Source organism: Leucoraja erinacea, chromosome 6 (assembly GCF_028641065.1).
Source record: "Leucoraja erinacea ecotype New England chromosome 6, Leri_hhj_1, whole genome shotgun sequence".
NCBI lineage: Eukaryota > Metazoa > Chordata > Chondrichthyes > Rajiformes > Rajidae > Leucoraja > Leucoraja erinaceus.
This window is the reverse complement of record NC_073382.1, coordinates 14,195,318-14,220,032: the sequence shown is the minus strand read 5'-3', so window position 1 is coordinate 14,220,032 and position 24,715 is coordinate 14,195,318. Positions and strand designations below refer to the sequence as shown.

The window sequence follows — 24,715 nt, the reverse complement described above, 5'->3', positions numbered from 1 at the left end:
CTAGTATCTTTGGTCTGGGCTGACAGATCAGCCCTGCACAACAAAGATACTAGAGCAAAGGGCTCTATGATCTTTGCTACACACTATCTCGGCACCTCTCTGGTTGCTGCTCTGATGGTCTATTCTCTGGAGATACTGTCTGACCCGCAGCAGTACTCCGGCACTTTGTGTCTTTTCTTTGTAAGCCAGAATCTGCAGTTAGACGTTTCTCGATCTGATGGTCATGTTGGTTTATGTGATCTTTATCTTTTAACCATATAACAATTAAATTCTATTTGTTTTTTCTTTTTAAGTGAAGAGAAGTATTTTTAAAGAGTTCTAGGTGTAGCAGGTACGACATGGGAGCAGTCAGGTTCGTTGCACATCTGTAGTTTGTGAAAATGTCTTGACACTGACTAAAGGTGCAATCAGGAGTCAATCAACCAACAAATGTCCTTGTGGGACTTACCTGTGAGTCTGAGAAAGCAGGGCATCCTGTGGATAGACACTTTGGAAAAACAAAAACAGGTCCACGAGGCAGGAGACAACTCGCCGTCAAGTTAATTTGTCTATGAGGCAATTAACAAAAAATGTCCTGCCCTCTTCTCTTCCAGGTTTCTGTTTACCAGTTTTAAGATGGCCCCTGACCCCAAACGTCACCGATCCATGTTCTCCAGAGATGTTGCCCGACCCACTGAATTACTCCAGCACTGTAAGCCAACATCTGCAAAGGCACAACATTTTGTACCTTTGTCTTCTTTCTTGAGGTAGAGGAATGGCCATGATATATTATGTGGCACAGTGGGCTAGAAAGCTCCAGCTTATGTTTCTAAACACATTTTCAAAAGCTTCCATATTTTCAGCTGAATTTCTGGAGTTTGCCAAGGCAGCTGAAAAGCCGTTTTTACCAAGTCTGGGCCTCCAATAATTGGCATTGGGTTGATGACCAGGTGCTGTGGTCTGTGTCAAAGATCTATCGCTGTGTCTATCCCTGTCCTGCAATTCCCACTCCTCACCACAAAGGGATGAGCACAAACCCACAGAGACTGTCCTCCACTGAAGACATCCAGTGCCGCCCAAATCAGCACCATTGTCCTACACTATACTACTCATTCTAGTCATAGCCGATTTCAGATGGATGTATTCATCATGTACCTGGGCCAGGAAAAGCATAAGAATCATATCAGCACAGGCCCTTCAGCTTGTTCCAGCTTTGGAAGAGCTCGCAAACAATTATACTCATAGTCAGAATAATACAGGCCCTTTGGCCCAACCTGTCCATGCCAAACAAGATGTCCTATCTAAGATAGTCCCATATGCCTCCTTTTGGCCCATATTCTTCTAAACTTTTCCTATCCATGTACCTGTCTAAATGTCTTTTAAACTTGTTCTTGATGCTGCCTCAACCACTTCCGGCAGCTCATTCCATATATGTACCATCCTCTGAAAACGTTGCCCCTCGGATTCCTATTAAATCCTGTCCCTCTTACTTTAAACCAATGTCCTCTTTATTGCCCTACCCTGGTAAAATGATTGTGCATTCACTAAAGCTCTTGCTCATGCTCCTCGATTTTAAGCACCTCTTATGATATCATGCTTCATTCTCCTCGGTTCCAAGAACAAAGTCCTCGTGTCCAATTCCTTGCTTCCTGGCAACATCTTTGTAGCTCTTTTCTGCACTCTTTCCATGGCATCATTATACACCAAAACTGCCCAGATTACTTCAAATGCAGCTTCACTAACGTCTTGTACAACTGTAACATAAGTCCCAATTTATGTACCCAATTCCGTAACTGATGAAGGCCTGGTGCCAAATGCCTATCCACATGTGATGCAACTTTCAGGAAACTAGATTCCTCTGTTTTACAATACTCCCCATGGCCTCCCCATGGATAGTAGTAACAGGATCGGTCCAAGTCAGCATGGATTTACGAAGGGGAAATCATGCTTGACAAACCATCTGGAAATTTTTGAGGATGTAACAAGTAAAATGGACAAGGGAGAACCAGTGGATGTAGTGTACCAGGACTTTCAGAAAGCATTTGATAAGGTCCCACACAGGAGATTAGTGGGCAAAATTAGAGCACATGGTATCAGGGGTAGGGTACTGACATGGATAGAAAATTGGTTCGCAGACAGGAAACAAAGAGTCGGGATTAACGTGTCCCTTTCAGATTGGCAGGCAGTGACCAGTGGCGTAGCGTGGGGGGGGTGCCAGAGGGGCGGTTGCCCCGGGTGCTAAATTTTTAGGGGCGCAAAAAAATTGTTGGATAAAATTTTTTTATAAAATGGCAAAAAAATTTGTTCTAAAGGCACACTGCACCTCTTTAGCAGCCTTCCCCTGAATTATTGTAATAAAATGTAATTTTTTTTGCCACTTTATAATTTTTTTTATCCAACAATTTTTTTGCGCTCCTAAAAAGTCTTAAGTCTTTGTCTCATCCCTTCTTATTCTCCCTATGCGCCGAGGCCACTGCCACTGTCCCGGCCGCCGCTGTCGTTCCACTGGGCCCGCGGTCGGGTCGAGTGGCCGCTGCCGCCGGAACGTGCCAGCTCCGAGACCAGGTCGCCGCTGACCCAGCTCCGAGACCAGGTCCGATGCCGTGTGGCCACTGCCGCTGCCCCGCCCCGAGGCCAGGTCGCTGCCGCCAATCCCGCTCTGAGGCCAGGTCGCTGCCGCCGCTGCCACCGCCCCCGCTCCGAGGCCAGGTCGCCGCTGCCGCTGTCCCCGTTTCGAGGCCGTGTGGCCACTGTCGCTACCCCCGCTCCGAGGCCAGGCCACCGCTGTCGCTGTCCCCACTCAGAGGCCAGGCTACCGCTGTTGCTGCCACCGTCCCAGCTCCGAGGCCAGGCCGCTGCCGCTGTCAAAGCCGCCGCTGCCCATGCTCTCACCTTAGTTTAGAGATACAGCACCGAAACAGGCCCTTCTGCACACCAAGTCCGCACCGCCCCTGCACATTAACACTAGGGGATATTTTACACATATCAAGTATACAAACCCAAGCCAATGAACCTACAAACCAGTATGTCTTGGAGTGTGGGAGGAAACAGAAGATCACTGAGAAAACCCATGCAGGTCACAGGAAGAACGTACAAACTCCGTGCAGACAGCACCTGTAGCCAGGATTGAACTCGGGTCTCCGGTGCTGCAAGGCAGCAACTCTACCGCTGTGACACCGTGCCGCCCAGCTTTCCACCAGCTATCTCCCTCTTCTCCAGTCCTGAAGGGTCCCGATTTGAAATGACGTCTGTCCATTTCCCTCCACAGAGACTGCCTGATCCACTGAGTTCTGTCAGCAGTTTGTTTTTTGCGTAGAGTTCCAGCATCTGGGATCTCTTGTGTTTCCATGCACAATTATCAGTGTGTGCCAATTCCAAACAAGTTAGGCACCAATGAATTGATCACGTGAATAATTGCAAATGCTGAATGGAACAGCATGTTTTAATGACAACATAAACGCCTCGGACACCAATATACAATTTGAAACATGCAGCCAATGAATGACTCAGTCTCAGTACACATTCAACAAATGTTCACTCCAAATTTCACAATTACTCACAGTGGAATAAATTATGAGACTTCAACACAAAAATGAGAAGACAGAAAACAAAATGCATCCAGAAACCACTGGCCAATTGACAGCATTTGTTTTTCTAAAAATTAGTTACATTAAAATGGACAAAACAATATTTTGGAAGAGGAGTACTTTAGCCAGTGTTAGATAGGTAGGTGATTGATGGGGAGAAACAGGTGAGGATATCCAGTGGAGGCTGTCCCTGGGTTACAAGTGCCGGAATTACCGACACCCTTACCTATGATCCAGCTCCCACAATATTAAATTCATGTTGATCGTACATACATAGGAACGGCAGAAGTTTCACCACTCTCCACTTTTAGCATTTGTTCTTTCTTATCCGATCATATGCTTTTGTGCCATTCACTACAATGCTATGGAGGTATGGTACAAAATCCACTTAAAACCGTCTGTAAGACCAAAATCTGTATGTTACCTGGGGCCAGCCTGTACAATACACTTTTTAAGCTGAAATAAAGACAGGGAAATGAGGACTGTGATTTGTATTATTTAATTCAGTGAGATAACTAGCTTAATTCCATAGAGATGCAGCATGAAAACATGTCCTTCAGCTCAACCCATCCATGGCAACCAAGATGTCCATCTAAGCTTGCACTATTTGCCTGTAATTTAACCCATATCCTTCTAAACATTTCCTATCCATGTACTATCCAAATGTCATAATTGTGCTGGCCTCTTCAGCTCCCTCTGTAAGCTTTTTCCAAAGTTGTTCCTTGGGTTCTTTTAAAATATTTCCCATCTCACCTTAAATCGTGGCCTCTAGTTTTAGAATCCCCTGCCCTTGGAAAAAGACATGAACATCCATCCTTGCCACGATTCCTCTCTTGATTTTGTATACCTCTGTGTCACCTCTCAACTTCCTATACACCAGAGATAAAAGCCCCAGCCTATAACTCCTTATAGAAACATAGAAATTAGGTGCAGGAGTAGGCCATTCGGCCCTCCGAGCCTGGACCGCCATTCAATATGATCATGGCTGATCATCCAACTCAGTATCCCGTACCTGCCTTCTCTCCATACCCCTGATCCCCTTAGCCACAAGGGCCACATCTAACTCCCTCTTAAATATAGCCAATGAACTGGCCTCAACTACCCTCTGTGGCAGAGAGTTCCAGAGATTCACCACTCTCTGTGTGAAAAAAGTTCTTCTCATCTCGGTTTTAAAGGATTTCCCCCTTATCCTTAAGCTGTGACCCCTTGTCCTGGACTTCCCCACATCGGGAACAATCTTCCTGCATCTAGCCTGTCCAACCCCTTAAGAACTTTGTAAGTTTCTATAAGATCTCCTCTCAATCTCCTAAATTCTAGAGAGTATAAACCAAGTCTATCCAGTCTTTCTTCATAAGACAGTCCTGACATCCCAGGAATCAGTCTCGTGAACCTTCTCTGCACTCCCTCTATGGCAATAATGTCCTTCCTCAGATTTGGAGACCAAAACTGTACGCAATACTCCAGGTGTGGTCTCACCAAGACCCTGTACAACTGCAGTAGAACCTCCCTGCTCCTATACTCAAATCATTTTGCAATGAAAGCTAACATACCATTTGCTTTCTTTACTGCCTGCTCAGATTCAGATTTCAGATTCAGATTCAATTTTAATTGTCATTGTCAGTGTACAGTACAGAGACAACGAAATGCATTTAGCATCTCCCTTGAAGAGCGACATAGCAAACGATTTGAATAAAAAAAATAATAATAAGTGTCCGGGAGGGGGGGGGGGGTGGGGGGGGTGATTGGCAGTCACCGAGGTACGTTGTTTAGTAGAGTGACAGCGGCCGGAAAGAAGCTGTTCCTCGACCTGCTGGTTCGGCAACGGAGAGACCTGTAGCGCCTCCCGGATGGTAGGAGGGTAAACAGTCCATGGTTGGGGTGAGAGCAGTCCTTGGCGATGCTGAGCGCCCTCCGCAGACAGCGCTTGCTTTGGACAGACTCAATGGAGGGGAGCGTGGAACCGGTGATGCGTTGGGCAATTTTCACCACCCTCTGCAATGCCTTCCGGTCGGAGACAGAGCAGTTGCCATACCATACTGTGATGCAGTTGGTAAGGATGCTCTCGATGGTGCAGTGGTAGAAGTTCACCAGGATCTGAGGAGACAGATGGACCTTCTTCAGTCTCCTCAGGAAGAAGAGACGCTGATGAGCCTTCTTGATCAGAGTAGAGGTATTGTGGGTCCAAGAGAGGTCATCGGAGATGTTGACTCCCAGGAACCTGAAGCTAGAAACACGTTCCACCTCCGTCCCGTTAATGTGGATGGGGGTGTGCGTGCCGCCTCTGGACTTCCTGAAGTCTACAATGAGCTCCTTGGTCTTCTTGGAGTTAAGGGCCAGGTTGTTGTCAGCGCACCATGCTGCTAAGTGCTGGACCTCGTCCCTGTAGGCCAGCTCATCGTTGTTGCTGATGAGGCCAATCACCGTTGTATCATCTGCATACTTGATGATGGTGTTAGTACCATGTACAGGTGTGCAGTCATAGGTGAAGAGGGAGTAGAGGAGGGGGCTCAGCACACAGCCCTGAGGAACGCCGGTGTTCAGGGTGAGGGTTGAAGAGGTGTGCTTGTCTAACCTCACAGACTGGGGTCTGTTGGTTAGAAAGTCCAGTATCCAGTTGCAGAGGGAGGGGTCGATGCCAGGTTACCGAGTTTGGTGATCAGTTTTGATGGAATAATGGTGTTGAATGCTGAGCTGTAATCGATGAACAGCATTCTTACATAAGTGTCTCTGTTGTCAAGGTGGGAGAGGGCGGAGTGAAGTGCCGTTGAGATGGCATCCTCCGTACTCCTGTTCTTGCGGTAGGCAAACTGATAGGGATCCAGTGTGGGGGGTAGGCAGCTTTTGAGGTGTGCCAGGACCAGCCTCTCGAAGCACTTGGTGATGATGGGGGTAAGTGCAACTGGGCGGAAGTCGTTGAGGCTTGCCGCAATGCCGCTGCACCTGCATGCCTACCTTCAATGACTGGTGTACCATGACACCCAGGTCTCGCTGCATCTCCCCCTTTCCCAATCGGCCACCATTTAGATAATAGATAATATAACTATCCCTCTGCGTATAGCTCAATCCTCCAGTCCTGGTAACATCCTTGTGAATCTATTCTCCAGCTTAATGGCAACCTTCCTATAGCTGAGAGGCCAGAACTGTGTACAATACTGTACAAATGAAGAAGGCAGTAGACATACTTGCTTTCATTGGGAAGGTATGGAATACAAAAATTGGGACATCATGATACAGCTGTACAAATCATTGGTGAGACCACACTTGGAGTACTATGCACAGTTCTAGTCACCCATCATGATTTGTGAGAGAATGGTGTTTTAAAGGGGATTTGAGGGGTAGCTTTTTTTACACAGAGGAAGGCATTTAGACAGGCGTTCAAATAGGCAAGACATAGAAGGATGCAGCCCTAAATCAGGCAAATGGGATTAGTGTAGATGGGCAGAGGTTAGCATGGAAGTAGTGGGATAAATGGCCTTTTGATGTGCTCTAGGATTGGCAACATGTTAGGGGTTATGGGAAAAAGACAGGAGAATGGGGTTAAGAGGGAAAGAGCGATCAGCCATGTTTGAATAGCAGAATAGACTTGATGGGCAGAATGGTCTAATTCTGCTCCTATCACTTATGGACACATGTCCCTTGGCATCTAATCTCCAGGTGGAATGGTCAGGGGCGGGGTTGGGGGAATCTGTAAAAGAGGAAAGAGCATTGCAATATTCAAATTCATATTCAATGAGAGAGGATATCCTTGAAGGTTCTTCCAATGAGGAAACTTAGAAACAAAGCATAGGTGGTCATTTTGCTGGGGGTATACCACCAGCCTCTGGACAGATAGCAGGCGATAACGGAACAAATCACAGACAGGTATAAAAATAATATGGTCATATTATTTAAACTCAATATTCACTGGGATGTGAAAGATTTGGAGGAGGTAGAATATTTAAAGTGCTTACAGGAGAATATTATGAGCTAATACATGGATAATCCTACGAAACAAAGTAATAATGGATGGAATATTTGGGAATGTTACCAGGCTAGGGATTGACGAGAAGGACAAGGAGAGACTGAAGATGAAGGTCCTGAATTGAAGGAAGGCTGATCAGATGGAACCCTATCAAAAGTAGACAGGACATTGTGACTTGGAGATAAGTCTACAAGCGGCCAGTGGAAGCCATTCCACAGTGATGGTGCGGGTAAGAATCAGACGTTCAAGGAACCCTGGATATCATGGGACATTGAGGGTTGATTTGAAGAAAAGGTAACAAGTAAGGTTAGGAGAAGAGTAAGGAAAGCATAAAAGTCCTTAAAAAATTAGCTGCACTAAGAAAGTCATAAAATGGCACTAATGGCAAGATTAAGAAACACCTCAAAGAATTTTATAAATATATTAAGGGCAAAAGGATAACCAAGGATAGAGTATGACACATTATGAATGTGTGTACGGATGGAAGTGATTTCTGAAATGAATATATTTCTCATCTGTCTTCGCTACAGAGAAGGACACGTTAGCTGAGTGAATTCAGGAAGGGCAATTGTTGAATGTTAGGACAAATTACCATTGAGAAGGGGAGAGCTATTAGATATCACAGTGATCTTAAAAGTGGATAAATCCGCAAAGCCTGACAAGATGACACATCCCAGGCTGCTATGACAAGCAACAGGCCGCCTCTGACAAAAATCTTCAACCCTCCTCCGGCCACAGAAGAGGTAGCAGATGTCTCGAGGACAGTGAATATAGAACCTGTATTGACAAAAGGCAGTGGGGTAAACCAGGAAATTATTGGAAAACTCTGAGAGACAAAAATAATCTGCACATGGAGAGGATGTATTGGTCATGAATAGTCAGCATAGCTTTGTAAAGGAGAGATCCTGGCTGACCAATCTGATTGCATTTTTTGAGGAAATTACCAAGTATGTAGGTGAGACGAGTGCAGTTGGCGTAAACAACGTGGATTTCAGCGTGACATTTGGCAACGCCCACACTGAGACTAGTCCAAAAGGTCCATGAGACCCAAGGTGAGATGGAAAATTGGATCCAAAATGTCTTGGTGAATAGGGTTATTTTTGTGCTTGCAATCCTGTGTCCTTTGTACACAGCAATCACTGCTGGAACTTTTGCCATTTGTTATGTACAATAACAATCTAAATATGAAATAGAAGCCATGGATTAGATGGATACAGGCGGAGCTTTAAGAAATGATGCAGTTAGATAGTTGATGGCCAGTATGGAGAGAGTGGACTCAAGGGCCTGTTGTCTTGCATAACTCTATGACTAAAATTATACCAGGACTGAAAATGAATGAAGCTCTGCTTCACATTCCACATTTGTCTTCCAAAGAGAGGGAGAGAGGGAGAGAGAGGGAGAGAGGGAGGGGGAGAGTGGGGGAGAGAGGAGGAGAGAGAAAAAGGTGGGTCGAGAGCATTGTAAATAGTGACTGTACCATTGTACTATAATGAATGCTTGATGTATTGTAACCTCTGAATGTGTTTTTGATGTGCTGTATTATGCATTTTGCTGAATAAAGTCCTTGGAAATGGAAAAAAAAGAAAGCGACAGAGAGAGAGAGAGAGACAGAAGACAGAGAGAGAGAGAGAGACTCATGATGTCAGGAAGCAGTCTGACATATAGAAATGATTATGGACTCTCAAATGCCAAAAAGGTCATGGGTGAAAATATACATTTTAAAATAGAGTACAATAGATATTGCTGGACGAGGAGAGTGAGCATTTTGGAAGCATCTGAAGGGATGGAGGTAAAATACAGATATTTAACAGTGGGACAAGTTTGACAGGTTGAATATTTCATCATGTTCTAATGCACTTCACCTCCTGCGTCTGGGTTCAAACCCTTGACATTTGATAACCTGGATCAGATGGGGTTTTTTCAGCAATGCTAATCCAAGTTCCAAAAGGTTCAAACTCTGTCCACGACGGCAGACAAACTAGGCTTTCCACAGATGATGCATTGTTGCAAATGGTGACAGTAGCCATGTCACTCACAACGTTTTAAGACAGTGTCCGATAAATACAGGCAGAGAAAAGAGCACTCAATGTTGACCGGCTGGATAGGGGCCAGTGTTTACACGAACCTGAAGGACAACTGGCTTTGTGCTTGACTCTTTGTGGAAGTTTGGTGCTTTCCTGTGGCAGCCTGCTGTTTATCAGGTAGGATCTTGAACACTATCTTCACCACTATCTTGGACAGCCAGTGGTGAGTTCTTGGAGAATTGGTTATCCCTTAACTCTCTCCCCTCATGATTGGCCCTGCTTCAGTTGTCCAAGTTTCTTCTTCAGCAAGCTGTAGTTCTCTGCAATCCCAGGCGAGGCCGAGTCAAGTTTCAGTGCAAACTCGTACCGTTCCTGGGCCAGATCCAGCCTTCCCCATCGATGGTACAGTACAGCTGGAAGAGAACGCACACACTCAGTGAACCAGATCTGGCAAAAAGAAAAACACAGGGTGGCTTTAGTGCAGGGCAAATTGGAGCTTTAAGGAAAAATTGGATAGCTTCGGATTTTTACTTTGAACAGAGCAGCCTGAAGGATAATTACCTGCTGTTAATAAAATGGTAAGGGGCTTAGAAAGAGTAAATAGGAGGTTCCTGTTTCTGTTAACTGAGGTGTCAAAAACCAAGGGGAAATAATTGAAAGAAGGATTAGCACGGAGATGAGGAAAATGTTATCATTCAAAGGATGGTGGGGTTTGTAACTCAGGGTGGGAGAGGCAAACATCATCATGTTGCAACAGAACTCAGGGTGACTTGAACAGCTGCAAAAGGCAAGTCCACTGACCTAGTCTGGAAGGTTGAATGAGATTGTGCAACTAGTTTTTAACCAGTACAAACACCATGGGCCAAATGGCCTCCTTCAGTATTGCAAATCTTCTATGATTCTAATGCCTCCTTCTGATGGTGTACTGTTGGATAAATACATTCCATTTCTGATATATCTGTTTATTACTAGTGGTTTTTTAAAAACTGTATTCAATTATTTGCACGAGCATTCTACACAATGGAAAAGTATTTTTTGATTTTTTAATTATGACCTTTCGTTATAATACACAGGCTCACCATCTGTTCGCCTTCTAAAGTCCCTCTCACTGTATAACAACATCCAATGATACAGCAAAACGTTCTATAAAGTTATCCAAAACAGTTATCTGACACCCAGACTCACAAAGATAAACAGGGGATGGCAAGAAGATCATTGGTATTGGTTTATTATTGTCACGTGCACTAAGAGACAGTTAAAATCTTTGCGTGTTATCCAGGCAAATCAAACACGAGTACTATCAAAAAATGCATGTGTACAGAGGTTTAGGATGGTAATCCCAGAACTTGGGAGCATAGTTGTCTGCAATGGAGCATAGTTGTCTGCAATGGAGCAACTGAATTCAGGAATGGACGAGACAAGTTGAGGGAGTTCAGAATTCTTATTTTGGGTAGGAGGATATTAGAGATGGGGAGGGAATGAGACCACCAAGGGTTTTCTAAAATGGAATCACTGTCACACCAGGAGCCAATTCAGATTCAGATTCAGATTCAATTTTGATTGTCATTGTCAGTGTACAGTACAGAGACAACGAAATGCATTTAGCATCTCCCTTGAAGAGCGACATAGCAAACGATTTGAATAAAAAATAATAAGTGGGGGGGGGGGGGGGGGGGGGTCCGTGGGGGAATGGTGATTGGCAGTCACCGAGGCCAGCAAGCACAGGGGACCTGCTACGACAGGAATCCAAATCAGATCTTAAAGGGGCATGGTTAAGAGCACTGTCCTAAGTTGACACCAACCATTGTTTATGATGAGCTCTTACAATGTCTTCAACATACGTACATCTCAATATACTTACATTCAGTAATCAAACACTTTGTACTTATATTTACAAGTCAATGTTAATTAATTTATCTTAATCAAAAAAACTCAGCTATCGTTAGCTTTATGGACTATTTTTTAAACAATGTCAAGGTAAATACATCAGCCCACCACTTCTTTGAGGGGTTTGAGAACCAGTAAATGAAAAGGTTAACTACAATCTCACGGACTGATGGGCTAGTTTGTTTCCACTAGGATGTTTCCACTAGTGGGAGAGTCCAGGACTAGAGGTCATAGCCTCAGAATTAAAGGACGTTCTTTTAGGAAGATGAGAAATGTCTTTAGTCAGAGGGTGGTGTATTGTGGAATTCTTTGCCACAGAAGCCTGGGGAGGCCGAGTCAGTGGATATTTTTAAGGCAGAGATAGATAGATTCTTGATTAGTATGTGTCAGAGGATATGGGGTGAAGGCAGGACAATGGGGTTGGGAGGGAGAGATAGATCAGCCATGATTGAATGGTGGAGTAGACTTGATGGGCCGAATGGCCTAATTCTACTATTCCTTGTGACCTTAGTTTGAGGAGCCTCGAATATTCGGGTCTGCAGGTCTGCTCCTGCCTCTCATATTCTTGTAGGGGAAATGCAAAGGATACTAGGTGATAAGTGTATAGGATCGGTTTATCTTGAATAATAACTCTGCAATCACAGACTTTTGGCTCTTTAAACTATGCCAAAGTAAATGTACCAGTAGGAAAAAATAGAATTCTCTGTACTTCAACAAAATCTGTGAAGAGGTAAAATTGGCACAAAAACAATCAATTAAAGTAATTTACAGGTACTACATTTACAATAACACATACCTAAATTTCCATGATAGCTTGCTATATTAGGATTAATCTGAAGCGCTTTTAGAAACAGATTCTCTGATTCCTGTGTGAATAAAACCAGTCAAAGATTACATTTAAAAATGATCAAAGTAAATAAGCACTACAATGTAAAGTTTTCATAGTTATTGATACCTTTGTTTTAACAATAAATTGCAGTGGGGCGAATGGCCTACTCCTGCACCTATTTTCTATGTTTAAGACCCTTGTCATTGTTGTTACTTGGCTCAGGGGAGTGTCACTGTCTCTCCTCAGAGTTAGGTTCAAACCGTACTGCAGACACAGGCAGGTTGACACCCCCAGTGCAGTCGTGATGCAGAAGTGCCGGCATTCACAAGGGGCCTTTAAAAAAAAATTCTCATCATTCTGATCTCGAAGAGGGGCAGAGAATTGTCCTGGAATGTACTAATCCTTAAATCAATGTCAATGGAACAAGTTAACTGGTCAGTCACTTTGTTGTTCATAGGAGCTCCCTGTTGCAAACAGGCTGCCTCGCTTTCTACATTACAATAATAGCCACACTTCAACAATATTTCATCAGTCAAAAATGCTTTGGGATGTCCGGAGAATGTAAAAGTTACCTTAATTGTTTTTATCTTGGATTTTAATTGGTCTATCTGACAATTAAAGTGCCCTCACAACAATTAAACCATGGGGAAAGCTTCTTACCCATGTCATTGCACAATTGCCAGTATTGGTGCGGCACAAGTTGATACTTTGCTGAGAACATCAGCTTGGGTGGGCCATTGACTATGTGAAGTGGAATCCTAGCAGACAGGGGTTTAGATGCCATGGTAAATAAAATATCCCTCCCACCACAATAATAAACACCTGATAGTGTCACCAGCCACTTCTATGGATGGGAGCCTTCACGTTGGATTTCTGAAAGCTCTACAGCCATTACAGCTAGTATAAAAGGACATAAAGTGCTGGAGTAACTCACTTGTTTAAGAAGGAAATGCAGTTGCTGGAAAATCGAAGGTACGCAAAAATGCTGGAGAAACTCAGCGGGTGAGGCAGCATCTATGCAGCGAAGGAAATAGGCGACGTTTTGGGTCAAGACCCTTCTTCAGAATGATGTGAGGGTGGGGTGGGGGGGGCGGGAAGAAGAAAGGAAGAGGCAGAGGCAGTGGGCTGAGGGAGAGCTGGGAAGGTGAGGAGAAAGTCAGGCAGCATCTCTGGAGAACATGGATAGGTGATATTTCGGGGTCGGGACTTTGTTTCTACTGTATGTATATATTTTTTATATTTTCCTATCTTATGTCAACTTTTTAACTGAATTACCTCAATATTATTTGTCTCACAAAATGCCTTCTCACCCCAGCCCCATCTCAGGGGGTTGGCAACTATTGAGCTACAAGAACAACACAGTCTCACTGAATGGTTCAAGGAACCATTTGATACGGTTCTGCTTAAGTACTTGATCAAAAATTGCAAAAGGAAACCCAGTGATGGGAAGGGTGGATTGAAAGCACACAATCCCAGAACCCCACCAGTAAAGTTGTCTGTGTGTGTGCCAGGCACGTTCAATAAAATACATTCAACATTGACAACTCACCTTATATTTCTTTAATTTACCAAGCACATTCGCAAAGGAAAACATTATGGTATGATCATTGGGCAGCATTTTTAGAGCCTCCTTTCCGACTGCTTCAGCTTTTGCTAAGTTGCCTGGTTATTAAAGCAACACAGGTTTAGAACATGAAAAACCCCAGTGTAACAGCAGTTAGAACTAGACAGGATCATGGGGTGGGAGATTGCAACCTTCACGTGGTCCACCCTGTTTCAACTAATGCAATCAACCAGGATCAAATAGTACAAGTTGACCTACAACTTTAGGCTGTGCATGCCATACGCAAGAAGAAGAAGTTCTTTATGTAACAAGTAGTGAACTGGTATATCTTACATTAAAGGGTGTGGAAGCACAGATACCGTTACAAGATTTGTAGCCTGATCCATGGAACAAATGGAATATTCATTCCACTTTTAGTTTAAAAAAGCAACGGGAAATTTGACACGCATCTAATATCTAACCAGGAGCTTGTTTTTGTGCCTGGATCTGAGTTTACACAACTATCAGTTTTCGGGGTGTGGTCCACTCAGACAACAGGAGAAAACATTCATGTGCAGCATAGTAAGGTGAACAAGCCATATTATTTTAGTGGGCAAACATCTCAATGTTGCAGTAAAAACTGGTCCTACTTAGAAATTGAAAAGTCATTATAAATTATGTTTATCTGTCCATAACGTGATCCATAAAGGCTGTTGAGAATGGGTTGAGCCATGCGGTTATCTGAGGAAGGACATTCTTGCCATAGAGGGAGTACAGAGAAGGCTCACCAGACTGATTCCTGGGATGCCAGGATTTTCATATGAAGAAAGACTGGATAGGCTTGGCTTGTACTCGCTAGAATTTAGGAGATTGAGGAGGGGATCTTATAGAAATTTACAAAATTCTTAAGGGGTTGGACAGGCTAGATGCAGGAAGATTGATCCCGATGTTGGGGAAGTCCAGAACAAGGGGTCACAGTTTAAGGATAAAGGGGAAATCTTTTAGGACTGAGATGAGAAAAACATTTTTTACACAGAGAGTGGTGAATCTCTGGAATTCTCTGCCACTGAAAGTAGTTGAGGCCAGTTCATTGGCTATATTAAAGAGGGAGTTAGATGTGGCCCTTGTGGCTAAAGGGATCAGGGGGTATGGAGAGAAAGCAGGTACAGGATACCGAGTTGGATGATCAGCCATAATCATATTGAATGGTGGTGCAGGCTCGAAGGGCCGAATGGCCTACTCCTGCACATATTTTCTATGTTTCTATGGTATATATACACACACATAGCATGCTGTGAAGACACAGCGCTTGAGTCCCAGGTACGATCCTCACCGTGGGTTCTTACAGTGCTGAGTTTGCACATTTTCCCTGTGACTGCGTAGTTTTTCTCCCATATCCCAATGATATGCGGGTTGATTGGTTAATAGGTCATTTTTAATTGCTCTTAGTGTGTGGTGAATACGAGACATGGGAGGAGTTTGTGAGAATGTGGGAATAAAAAATGGGGATTAACATAGTGTTAGTGCAAATAAATGGTCAATGGTCTGTGTACACTCGGTGGGCTGAAGGGCCCGTCTCCATTTCGTATCTCTCTATCACTGTCACTGTCCCGACTTCATTTAAAACACATTGTTTGACCTCAATACCCAAGGAAAGATGTCCTGTTCCATGTTGTAAAGTGGAAAGAATACGAAGCAAAAGGGCTTAGAATCTAAAAGCCTGCACGTGTCCCTGCCAACTATCTGTTCCAGAGTGCAGCTTGCATCTGTTGTAACCAGTATTACTTGCAGCTGTCCAAACATGGCATATAAAATCATTGTCTGTCACTTGCAGGACCTGTTGGGCTAGATTCTATTGAGTTAAGAATGTTTAATTGTCATAAGTACTGAAAACCGAGCATTGAAATTCTTACTTGCAGCAGCATAACACGTCTGTAAACACTGTAATTATAGATAGCATAATAAACAAAAAAAATCCAATAAATAAAAAACACCATTAATGCAAAAGAAAAGCCCAAAGTCCCTAGTGCTACCACGACAGTTCGTAATTTAGTTGGTGTTTGGAATATAACTGGTGTCTGATACGTTCAAACCCACAAAGAGCTTGTGGCTAGGTGAATTTCATCATCATTTTTTTCATACATCCATTATTCTTCCTGGACTACAATTTTACTTCCAAATGATATTTGTTTTAATGTTTCAATCACATATAAAATCATATTGAAAAAGAGGCTGGAGACGCTGGAATCGTGAGCAAAAAACAAATTGCCGGAGGAATAGTGTGTAGGCTCCGTCTGCAGAGGGAAATGGACAGATGATTTTTCAGGTTGGGACCCTCTTTACACTGATCAGTGAAACGATGGCTTTCCTTTACATAAAATAAATAATTTTCCACTTGTTACCTGTGTTATCAAGTAGTATGATCATGTTATTCCAAGCCAAACCATGGGTAGGCTTGAGAAGGGTAGCATTCTGCCATGCATTGAGGGCATCTACATTCCGATGAAGATCTGCATACTAAAAGCAAAGGAAAGAACAGAATAATCTAAACTATGGGAAATCCTAGTAATAACAACCTTTTGTACTATGCAAATAGACATGTCTCTCTCCCTTGAGTCTCTTAGTGCATTTTATATGTTATAATCTCATACCTATTAGAGACCAAGTGAAGGGGACCAATGATATGTTACTCACCAAAGGAAGTCCCCCAGGCTTAACACATTAATAATGAGAAGAATAGTCGGAAGGTAACACAGGAATTCAACAATTATCCAAAAGATATTTGTAATGCAATGGTTCAGTTGAAGTATATTTATCAGGCACAATAGCTTGAAGCAATAAAATAAATAAGTTATTTTATATATATATTTTAAATAATAAAACAGCACTAATACCCAAGAGTGAAGCATAAAAACATGTAGTTGCTCCACACAGCCTGGTGTTTCTGTGTGACATTGGTCCCCCCCCCCCCCTCCACACTGTCCCCTTACCATCGCCTTCAACTCCTCTTTCTCCTTCCTTAAACCTGTCTCTGCTCTTTACCTAAACTTCTTCACCTGGTAGTACCTACCTCACTCTCCCTTTTCTCTGGGAAGGAAGTAGTTGTGTTTCTGGATGGATTTATTAGCGACTGGAAATGGAAAAGCCTCATCAAGAATGACAACAGTTTGTGAAAAATAGCAGAAGCTCAAATTCTGAATTCAGACACATTGACCCCCAACTCCACACTTACCAGCCGCCCTAGATTGTAGTAACAGTCTGGATATCTTCTCCTGTATCTTATTGCTGTCCGGTAACTTTTCTCAGCCTCTTCAAATTTTCTCAAGCTATTTTGTACAATCCCCAGATTCATCCAAGCTGCTGCAAAATCAGGCCTGTACATCAGAAACCAAGCGTGAAAACTAGATCCTCGTGCTTCCACAGATCATACAGACACATAATTATATGGAATGTATACCCATAAATAGGACATTTGGCTCTTCTGCTACATTCTTCCCCACAGACTATATATAGTATCACGTCAAGAAATGATGAATAAAAATTGAATATTAAGTTCAGCAACATTTTGAGGTACTAGTGCCATTTAGAACGGAGATGAGGAAATACATTTTCTCACAGAGTGGTGAGTCTGTGGATTTCTCCGCCTCAGAGGGCGGTGGAGGCAGGTTCTCTGGATGCTTTCAAGAGAGAGCTAGATAGGGCTCTTACAAATAGCGGAGTCAGGGGATATGGGGAGAAGGCAGGAACGGGGTACTGATTGGGGATGATCAGCCATGGTCACATTGAATGGCGGTGCTGGCTCGAAGGGCCTAATGCAGTGGTTCCCAACCTTTTTTTGGCCATGCCCCACCTAATCACCTCTAAAATCCTGATGCCCCCCCCCCCCCCCCCCCCCCCCCCCCCCCCCCCCCCCCCCCCCCCCCCCCATGTGGTGATATATAATTCTTATCATTTAAAAAGTGAACTCCGTTTCAGCTGAAGAAGCTTAAAACGCCAATACCTTGGTTTAAACAAGCTTCAAAAGAACATGGCATCCATGAAAAAGAAAAATGAAATAAACAAAAGACAGTTAAAGTTCTGAGCAAGAAATTACTAAAAAAATTGTAAAAAAAAAGAAAAAAAACATTAGGTGGAAATTGCCCCCCTTAAAAATCAAATTGCCTCCCTGTGGGGCGTACGCCCCACCTTGGGAACCACTGGCCTAATGGCTGCACCTCCTGTCTATAGTGTTGATGTTTACCACCTTAGATTTTGATATATGTAAATATAACATGGAAACATTTGTAGAGTTATAATGCACCTTATTGACATACTCTCCCGAAAGAAAACTGACTGAAATAAGACTCGAGGAACCTGGCGTAAAAGACAAAGTGCTGGAGTAACTCAGCAGATCAGCCAACATCTCTGGAGGACATGGATAGATGATGTTTTGGGTTGGGACTACTTCAGTACTTTGTGTTCTGACTAAATTTGGATCTAACACAAGACGTACTGAATGGCCACAGCTCTGGACAGTAACTGCTCGGCTTCATGAAGTTCCTTCCTTTCTTTCAAGATGTTTCCGAGATTGTTCATAGCATGAACGTACTTTGGGTGGAGCCTGGAAAAAAAAGGGGGGGCTTTTGTCATTTCTCTACACATGGATAGAGAAAGCCGTGTCCAATTAAAGGAGAAATTTGCACCAGCTGCAGAGTACTAGAACTAATTAATTCAACAATACCTCACAGCTTCTCTATAGAACTGGATTGCAGACTCCTCCCTTCCTCGGTCAGCTAAGTTTTTGCCAACATTATAGTGCACCTGCAATGAAACAGAGTGCTGTGATAGATGTGGTTCAACATACAGAAACCTGTTTGATCTTGTCATGTAGGAATGGCAATCCCGAACTTTGTGTACCCAAGATATACCGGCAGTACACTCTGGTGTCATCTTGCATCTGATTTCTCACACTTTGAGGGGTGAGGGGGAGTTGGAGATGGAATTATCACCACCAGATGCCCTGGCAGCAGTCATGGTTCATACAGGTCCTTTGACTAGTGCAAGATTAGCATAAAGGACCTGATAAAGGCAGGTCCTGCAAGTAATGTCGGTACTGCTTGCACACATCATGTTCAGAAAATTACAAGAGTGATTTCCACGGTGCATTGCCTGCCAACTAATTGCACTGTATCTACACACAACACTCCATGCAAGGAAGTGTGCTTTATGTGCACGGAGTTCTCATGAAACTGTTGTGCTTGATTTCAGAATTTGTGAACCATTATCTGATTTGAATGACATGGACTTTGTATTTCATTCTGCTTCCCAATGTGGCTCAGTGGTTAGCAATGCTCATCTCTACATTGTAAATGGATCGATTGTAATCATGTATTGTATTTCTGCTGACTGGTTAGCATGCAACAAAAGCTTTTCCCTGTACCTTGGTACACGTGACAATCAACTAAACTGAAATGGAAACTGAAAAAAGTCAGGATGATCAGGGTTCAAGCAATAGGTGCTGCTTTTCAGATGAAATGTTATAACCTGTCTCTGGAGAAGCCTAAAAACTCCCAATGCACTATTTTTTTAACAGGAACAGTGCAGATTGTTTGTAGGCTTGGAGGTACTGTTCATATGGTCATGTTCATAAGTAATAGGAGCAGAATTAGGCCATTTGGCCTATCAAGTCTACTCTGCCATTCAATCATGGCTGATCTAACTCTCCCCCTCAACCCTATTCTCCTGCCTTCTCCCCATAACCCCTGACACCCGTATTAATCATGAAGCTATCTCTGTCTTAAAAATACGGATCGATTTGGCATCCACAACCCTCTATGGCAGTGAATTTCACAGATTCACCACACTCTGACAAAACAAAATTCCTCCTCATCTCCTTCCTAAAGGAATGTCCTTTTATTCTGAGCCTATGATCTCTGGTCCAAGACTCTCCCACTAGTGGAAACATCCTCTCCACATCCACTCTATCCAAGCCGTTCATTATTCCTGTTGGAGTATCCTTGGCAGGTTGATGCAGTGTTTTTTAAATGCTACATGCTGCAGTCACTGCATATCACCAGTGCAGGTGATCGTTTAGGGTAGTGGATAGGGTGCCAAACAGATTGACTTCCTTATCCCTGAATGGTTGAGTACATAATCTGCACCTATCCAACAAAGTGTAGAGTGTTTTCCCATTCTTCTGACTGGTAGGCAGTGAAAAGGCTTTAATACCTCATTTAAATACTCAGCAATGTACAATGCATCGTCCAATTGCGAGCAGCAAAATAGCACAGGGGTAGAGTTGCAGCCTTAAATTGCCAGAGACCCGGGTTGATCTTGACTATGGGTGCTGTCGATACAGTTTGTACACTCTCCCCGTCGACCGCATGAGTTTACCCTGAGTGCTCCGGTTTCCTCCCACACTGCAAAGATGTACAGGTTTGTGGGTTAATCCAATGGATAGATTCTTCAATGGATATTTTTAAGGCAGGAATAGATAGATTCTTGATTAGAAACATAAAAAATAGGTGCAGGAGTAGGCCATTCGGCCCTTCGAGCCTCCACCGCCATTCAATATGATCATGGCTGATCATCCAACTCAGTATCCTGTACCTGCCTTCTCTCCATAACCCCTGATCCCTTTAGCCACAAGGGGCACATCTAACTCCCTCTTAAATATAGCCAATGAACTGGTCTCAACTACCTTCTGTGGCAGAGAATTCCAGAGATTCACCACTCTCTGTGTAAAAAAATGTTTTTCTCATCTCGGTCCTAAGTGATTTCCCCTTTATCCGTAAACTGTGACCCCTTGTCCTGGACTTCCCCAACATCGGGAACAATCTTCCTGCATCTAGCCTGTCCAACCCCTTAAGAATTTTGTAAGTTTCTATAAGATCCCCTCTCAATCTCCTAAATTCTAGAGAGTATAAACCAAGTCTATCCAGTCTTTCTTCATAAGACAGTCCTGACATCCCAGGAATCAGCCTGGTGAACCTTCTCTGTACTCCCTCTATGGCAAGAATGTCCTTTGTCAGATTAGGAGACTATTATCCATGTATCCATGTGGATATCTTGAGAACTTTGTTGAAATTATTTACAATCATTCAATTATAGGGAATACTTCCCAATTTATCTCATGGATATTTCATATTTGCCAACACGTCATCTTCCTTGTCTTTTGACCCTTAGACTCTATGTAGAATTTTAGAGAATGTGCCCTCCCTCCAACATATTCTTCGTAAGAGCACAGATGTCTTTCTTCATATGAAAGTCCTGACATCCCAGGAATTAAGTAGGTGTCAGGGATTATTGAGTGAGGGCAAGTGAATGGAGTTAGGAGGGAGAGATAGATCAGCCATGATTGAATGGCGGAGTAGACTTGATGGGCCGAATGGACTAATGCTGCTCCTATCACTTATGACCTTATGACCTAATTTGGCTTTGATTTAAAAAAAAATTGGGAAATTGTCCCTAGTGTGTAGAATAGTGCAGTGCACAGGGATTGCTGGTTGTGCGGACTCAGTGGGCTGAAGGACTTGTTTCCATGCTGTATCTCTAAACTAAATGAACCTATGTTAAAATAATTCAATCTACACTTCAAATTTTTCTTTCCATAAAAAGGAAGTGATCTTTCAATAAGATTCAACATCAATTCTTTCAGTTTATTTTCAACAAGGTGTTATTTTAATTATGTTTATAGATCTAGAAATAAAATAATTTATCACATTAAAATTCTTTGAAATGTGTGCGTATCCTTACTTTGGCATTGAAGGGACACACAGACAAGGCACTTGTGAAGAGAGACTGCTCCGACCTCCAGTGATCACTGCGTCGGATACATTGCGTAATGTTCAGGATCACCATGCCCACCAGAGCCACAGAAAGGATGGTCTAAAGAAAATCACAGAGTAAAAATGATATTAGAAATTTGTCATTTGTGGGACCCGCCTTCGTTTATTTTAAATACAAAATGATTGATTAAAGCCTCCCAACCTTGATTAGCCGGCCTTTCCTAGACAGAACACACATGGCGTAAGACAGGAGGATGCAGTAACCAGCACTGGAGAGGTAGATCACTCTCTCTGCAATCACAAACCCTACTCTGAAGAAAACATTAGACGCAGGGAGGAAGGGGATGATCACGAGGGAAATTCCAGAAGCAAGGATTCTGTAAGCACATGAAAATGAACCTGTTAGACATTGTGCATGGAATTAAGAAAATTAATCTCAGATTAACATGCCATCATTCATTTTGTTCACACTTAATTTAGATGCAATTTAAATGAAACTGGAAGAAAATTGCCTCAAAATTGGTACAGAAATACTTTAAAACTTTTTAATAATCATGCCTTCACCGTAAAACCCATCCAGCCTCATTGGAGTTAGGTTACATACCTTGCAAGAGGAAGTAAGGGCCAAGAAAGTAAGAGATGGTTCTAAATGTTAGCACTTAATACCTGTGAGACAGTTGCCTTCTGTGAATCAAACTAAGCCTTCGGGCAAAAAATGTCCTGATCTCCTGCCATAAAACTCCCATTAGTTTGTATCTAAAAGGCCTGCAAGCCCCCAAGCTAGCAACCTATCAGAGTGGCGTGAAGAACTCTGAGCAGAGTAATAGCTTGTATCTATGAACCTGCCATCACTTTGACAGTCAATAATAATTCCAATAGGAAACTCATTCCCAAAGAGAGTAACTGAAGCAAAGAGAGGAGCTACATCCCAAAGAAAGCTGGATAAATCCACCAGGGAGAGGGGAAGACAAGGATGTGGTAATAGCAGGAGATGGAACCGGGTGAAAGGAAATCCATGTGGGACACAAAGACTAGTTTGGAGCAAATGGGTTAAATGGCCTGTTTTTGCACTTTAAGTCTTAAGAGTAGCTTCCTCCTTGTGCTTCACCCATATTAAGTTTGCCATATATGTTGATATTCTCTGGCCTATAATATATAGGTTCTATTTGAGGTGGCATTTTCAGCAAAGCAGTTATCAATTAACCCTTTCCCTGTCCCCTCCCCTGCCATTTCAACTATTTGTCCCAGAAGATTCACTTACCCAATATTAAAAGGGAAAGTGCAGAATGACCAATTGATAGGGAACACTAGTTTTCCTTCCATAAACGGTCCAAAGTTCATTAGTACAAGATGCAATTATCCAGGTTTACCTCCCTCTACCTCTTCAATTACTCCCACTCTTCTAACCTCTCCCCAGAGTCAACCAAATGCTTTCCTTTCCAACATTTCTCCACTTCCCCTTTGAAAGTTCCTACAGCATCTTCCACCGCTTAATTAGGCAGTACAGCAACTCATTGCATGAAAAAATTATTTCCCTCTCCCCTCTGGTTCATCTGCCAATCCCTCTCACTCACTGCCCTCTGAACACTAACTCTTTTACCTTTGAGAAGTTTTTTCCTCATTTATTCCATTAAAACCCTTCTTGATTTTGAATGTCTCAATTTAATCGTCAATCAATTCCCCAAGATGACCCCCCCCCCCCACCCTCCTCTTGATACAGTGAAATTTGTTTTAAGAAAATCAATAAAAATAAAAATAAATTGTTAAGGAAACCCCTTTTAGATCTTAGATCTGAAATAATTGGCACTGAAATAATTGGCAGAAAATTCATAATTGAGCTGTAATGCCAGACACACAAGATAGCATCATTTAAAAAAAGTGCGGGAAACACTGAGCAGTTCAGGCAGCATCTGTGGAAGGAAAATGCCGCTTAGCTCCTAGGTTCGGGGTGATCATGACTGATCTACGTTGGCCTCAGCTCCTTTTCTGTGCCAGTTCACATACCTCTTAATTTTTTAAATGTATCTATGTCCATCATAATACTTCAAATGATCTAGCTCCTGGGACAGAGATTTCCAGATTCATCATGCCTGGCAATTTTTTTTTCTCTAGATGGCAAAGATAGACACAAAAAGCTGGAGTAACTCAGCGGGACAGGCAGTAACTCTGGAGAGAAGGAATGGGTGACGTTTCAGGTTGAGACCCATCGGACTCAACCCGACACGAAACGTCACCCATTCCGTCTCCCCATAGATGCTGCCCGGCCCGCTGAGTTACTCCAGCTTTTTGTGTCTATCATCGGTTTAAATCAGCATCTGCAGTTCCTTCCTACAAATTTCTAGGTGACTCTATTTTAAATAATTGGCCCTTCATCTTGTAACGTTTGCAAGTTAACATTTCATGTCCAGAACACAATGTGTCAGCTGTGTGCACACGCACAGACTTTCCCCCATGAGCTTTCAACGTGCATGTAAAGAAAGTTACTTCATATGCAACTAGTAAGAGTGAATGTTTAAAACAAAAACAAAAACAAACTTACCTTCTTTCATCTGGGTTTTTGGAGAATAAACCTTGCCATGTGATTCCAATAAGGAAGAACCAAAGTGTGAAAAGGGCGAGAATTCTAAAATCGCCGACTGAATTAATCAGAGGTAAACAGCCCATCGACCAATCAAAGCACAGCCACCAGGGACACACAAGTAGCCATGCGTTCAGAGAGTAATAGTAATTATAATTAATAGTCTGTTAAATAAAATAAACAAGCCCAACATTAGTTTTTTTTTAAATTGTATACCATGCTGCTAAAATGCTGGCCTTTACATCTCGTGAACCGGATGTTTAGAATGACTATGACGTTTAGCTATCGCAATACAAAATCTTGATTAGACCATACCTGAAGCACTACGAGTACATCTGTGCTCTTACGAAGAATATGTTGGAGGGAGGGCAAATTCTCTAAAATTGTACATAGAGTGTAAGGGTTAAATGACAAGGAAGACGACGTGCTGGCAAGTATGAAATATCCATGAGACAAATTGGGAAGTATTCCCTATAATTTAATGATTGTAAATAATTTCAACAACGCTCTCAAGATATCCACATGGATACATGGAGAGGAGAGAAACCCTTTTCGCTGATT

At 42.9% G+C, this 24,715-nt stretch overlaps 1 protein-coding gene across 2 annotated transcripts in view; it reads right to left on the bottom strand.

Annotated features, from left to right (window-relative positions):
- Positions 1 to 8,965: 8,965 nt before the first annotated feature.
- The window catches only part of tmtc4 (transmembrane O-mannosyltransferase targeting cadherins 4), a 42,100-nt gene continuing 26,350 nt past the window's right edge, over positions 8,966 to 24,715 (bottom strand). The window contains exons 9-18 of one of the 2 annotated variants that reach the window (XM_055636652.1): positions 24,116 to 24,318; positions 21,779 to 21,953; positions 21,545 to 21,676; positions 18,531 to 18,610; positions 18,303 to 18,410; positions 17,043 to 17,184; positions 16,213 to 16,327; positions 13,817 to 13,929; positions 12,235 to 12,304; positions 8,966 to 9,964 (exon numbers count right to left, since the gene is read on the bottom strand). In XM_055636652.1, the coding sequence (XP_055492627.1) occupies positions 9,816 to 9,964; positions 12,235 to 12,304; positions 13,817 to 13,929; positions 16,213 to 16,327; positions 17,043 to 17,184; positions 18,303 to 18,410; positions 18,531 to 18,610; positions 21,545 to 21,676; positions 21,779 to 21,953; positions 24,116 to 24,318 (1,287 nt within the window). In that variant the 3' untranslated portion in view covers positions 8,966 to 9,815. Of the gene's footprint in view, positions 9,999 to 12,234; positions 12,305 to 13,816; positions 13,930 to 16,212; positions 16,328 to 17,042; positions 17,185 to 18,302; positions 18,411 to 18,530; positions 18,611 to 21,544; positions 21,677 to 21,778; positions 21,954 to 24,115; positions 24,319 to 24,715 lie in introns of both variants that reach the window. The other variant, XM_055636653.1, reaches the window with a different exon arrangement.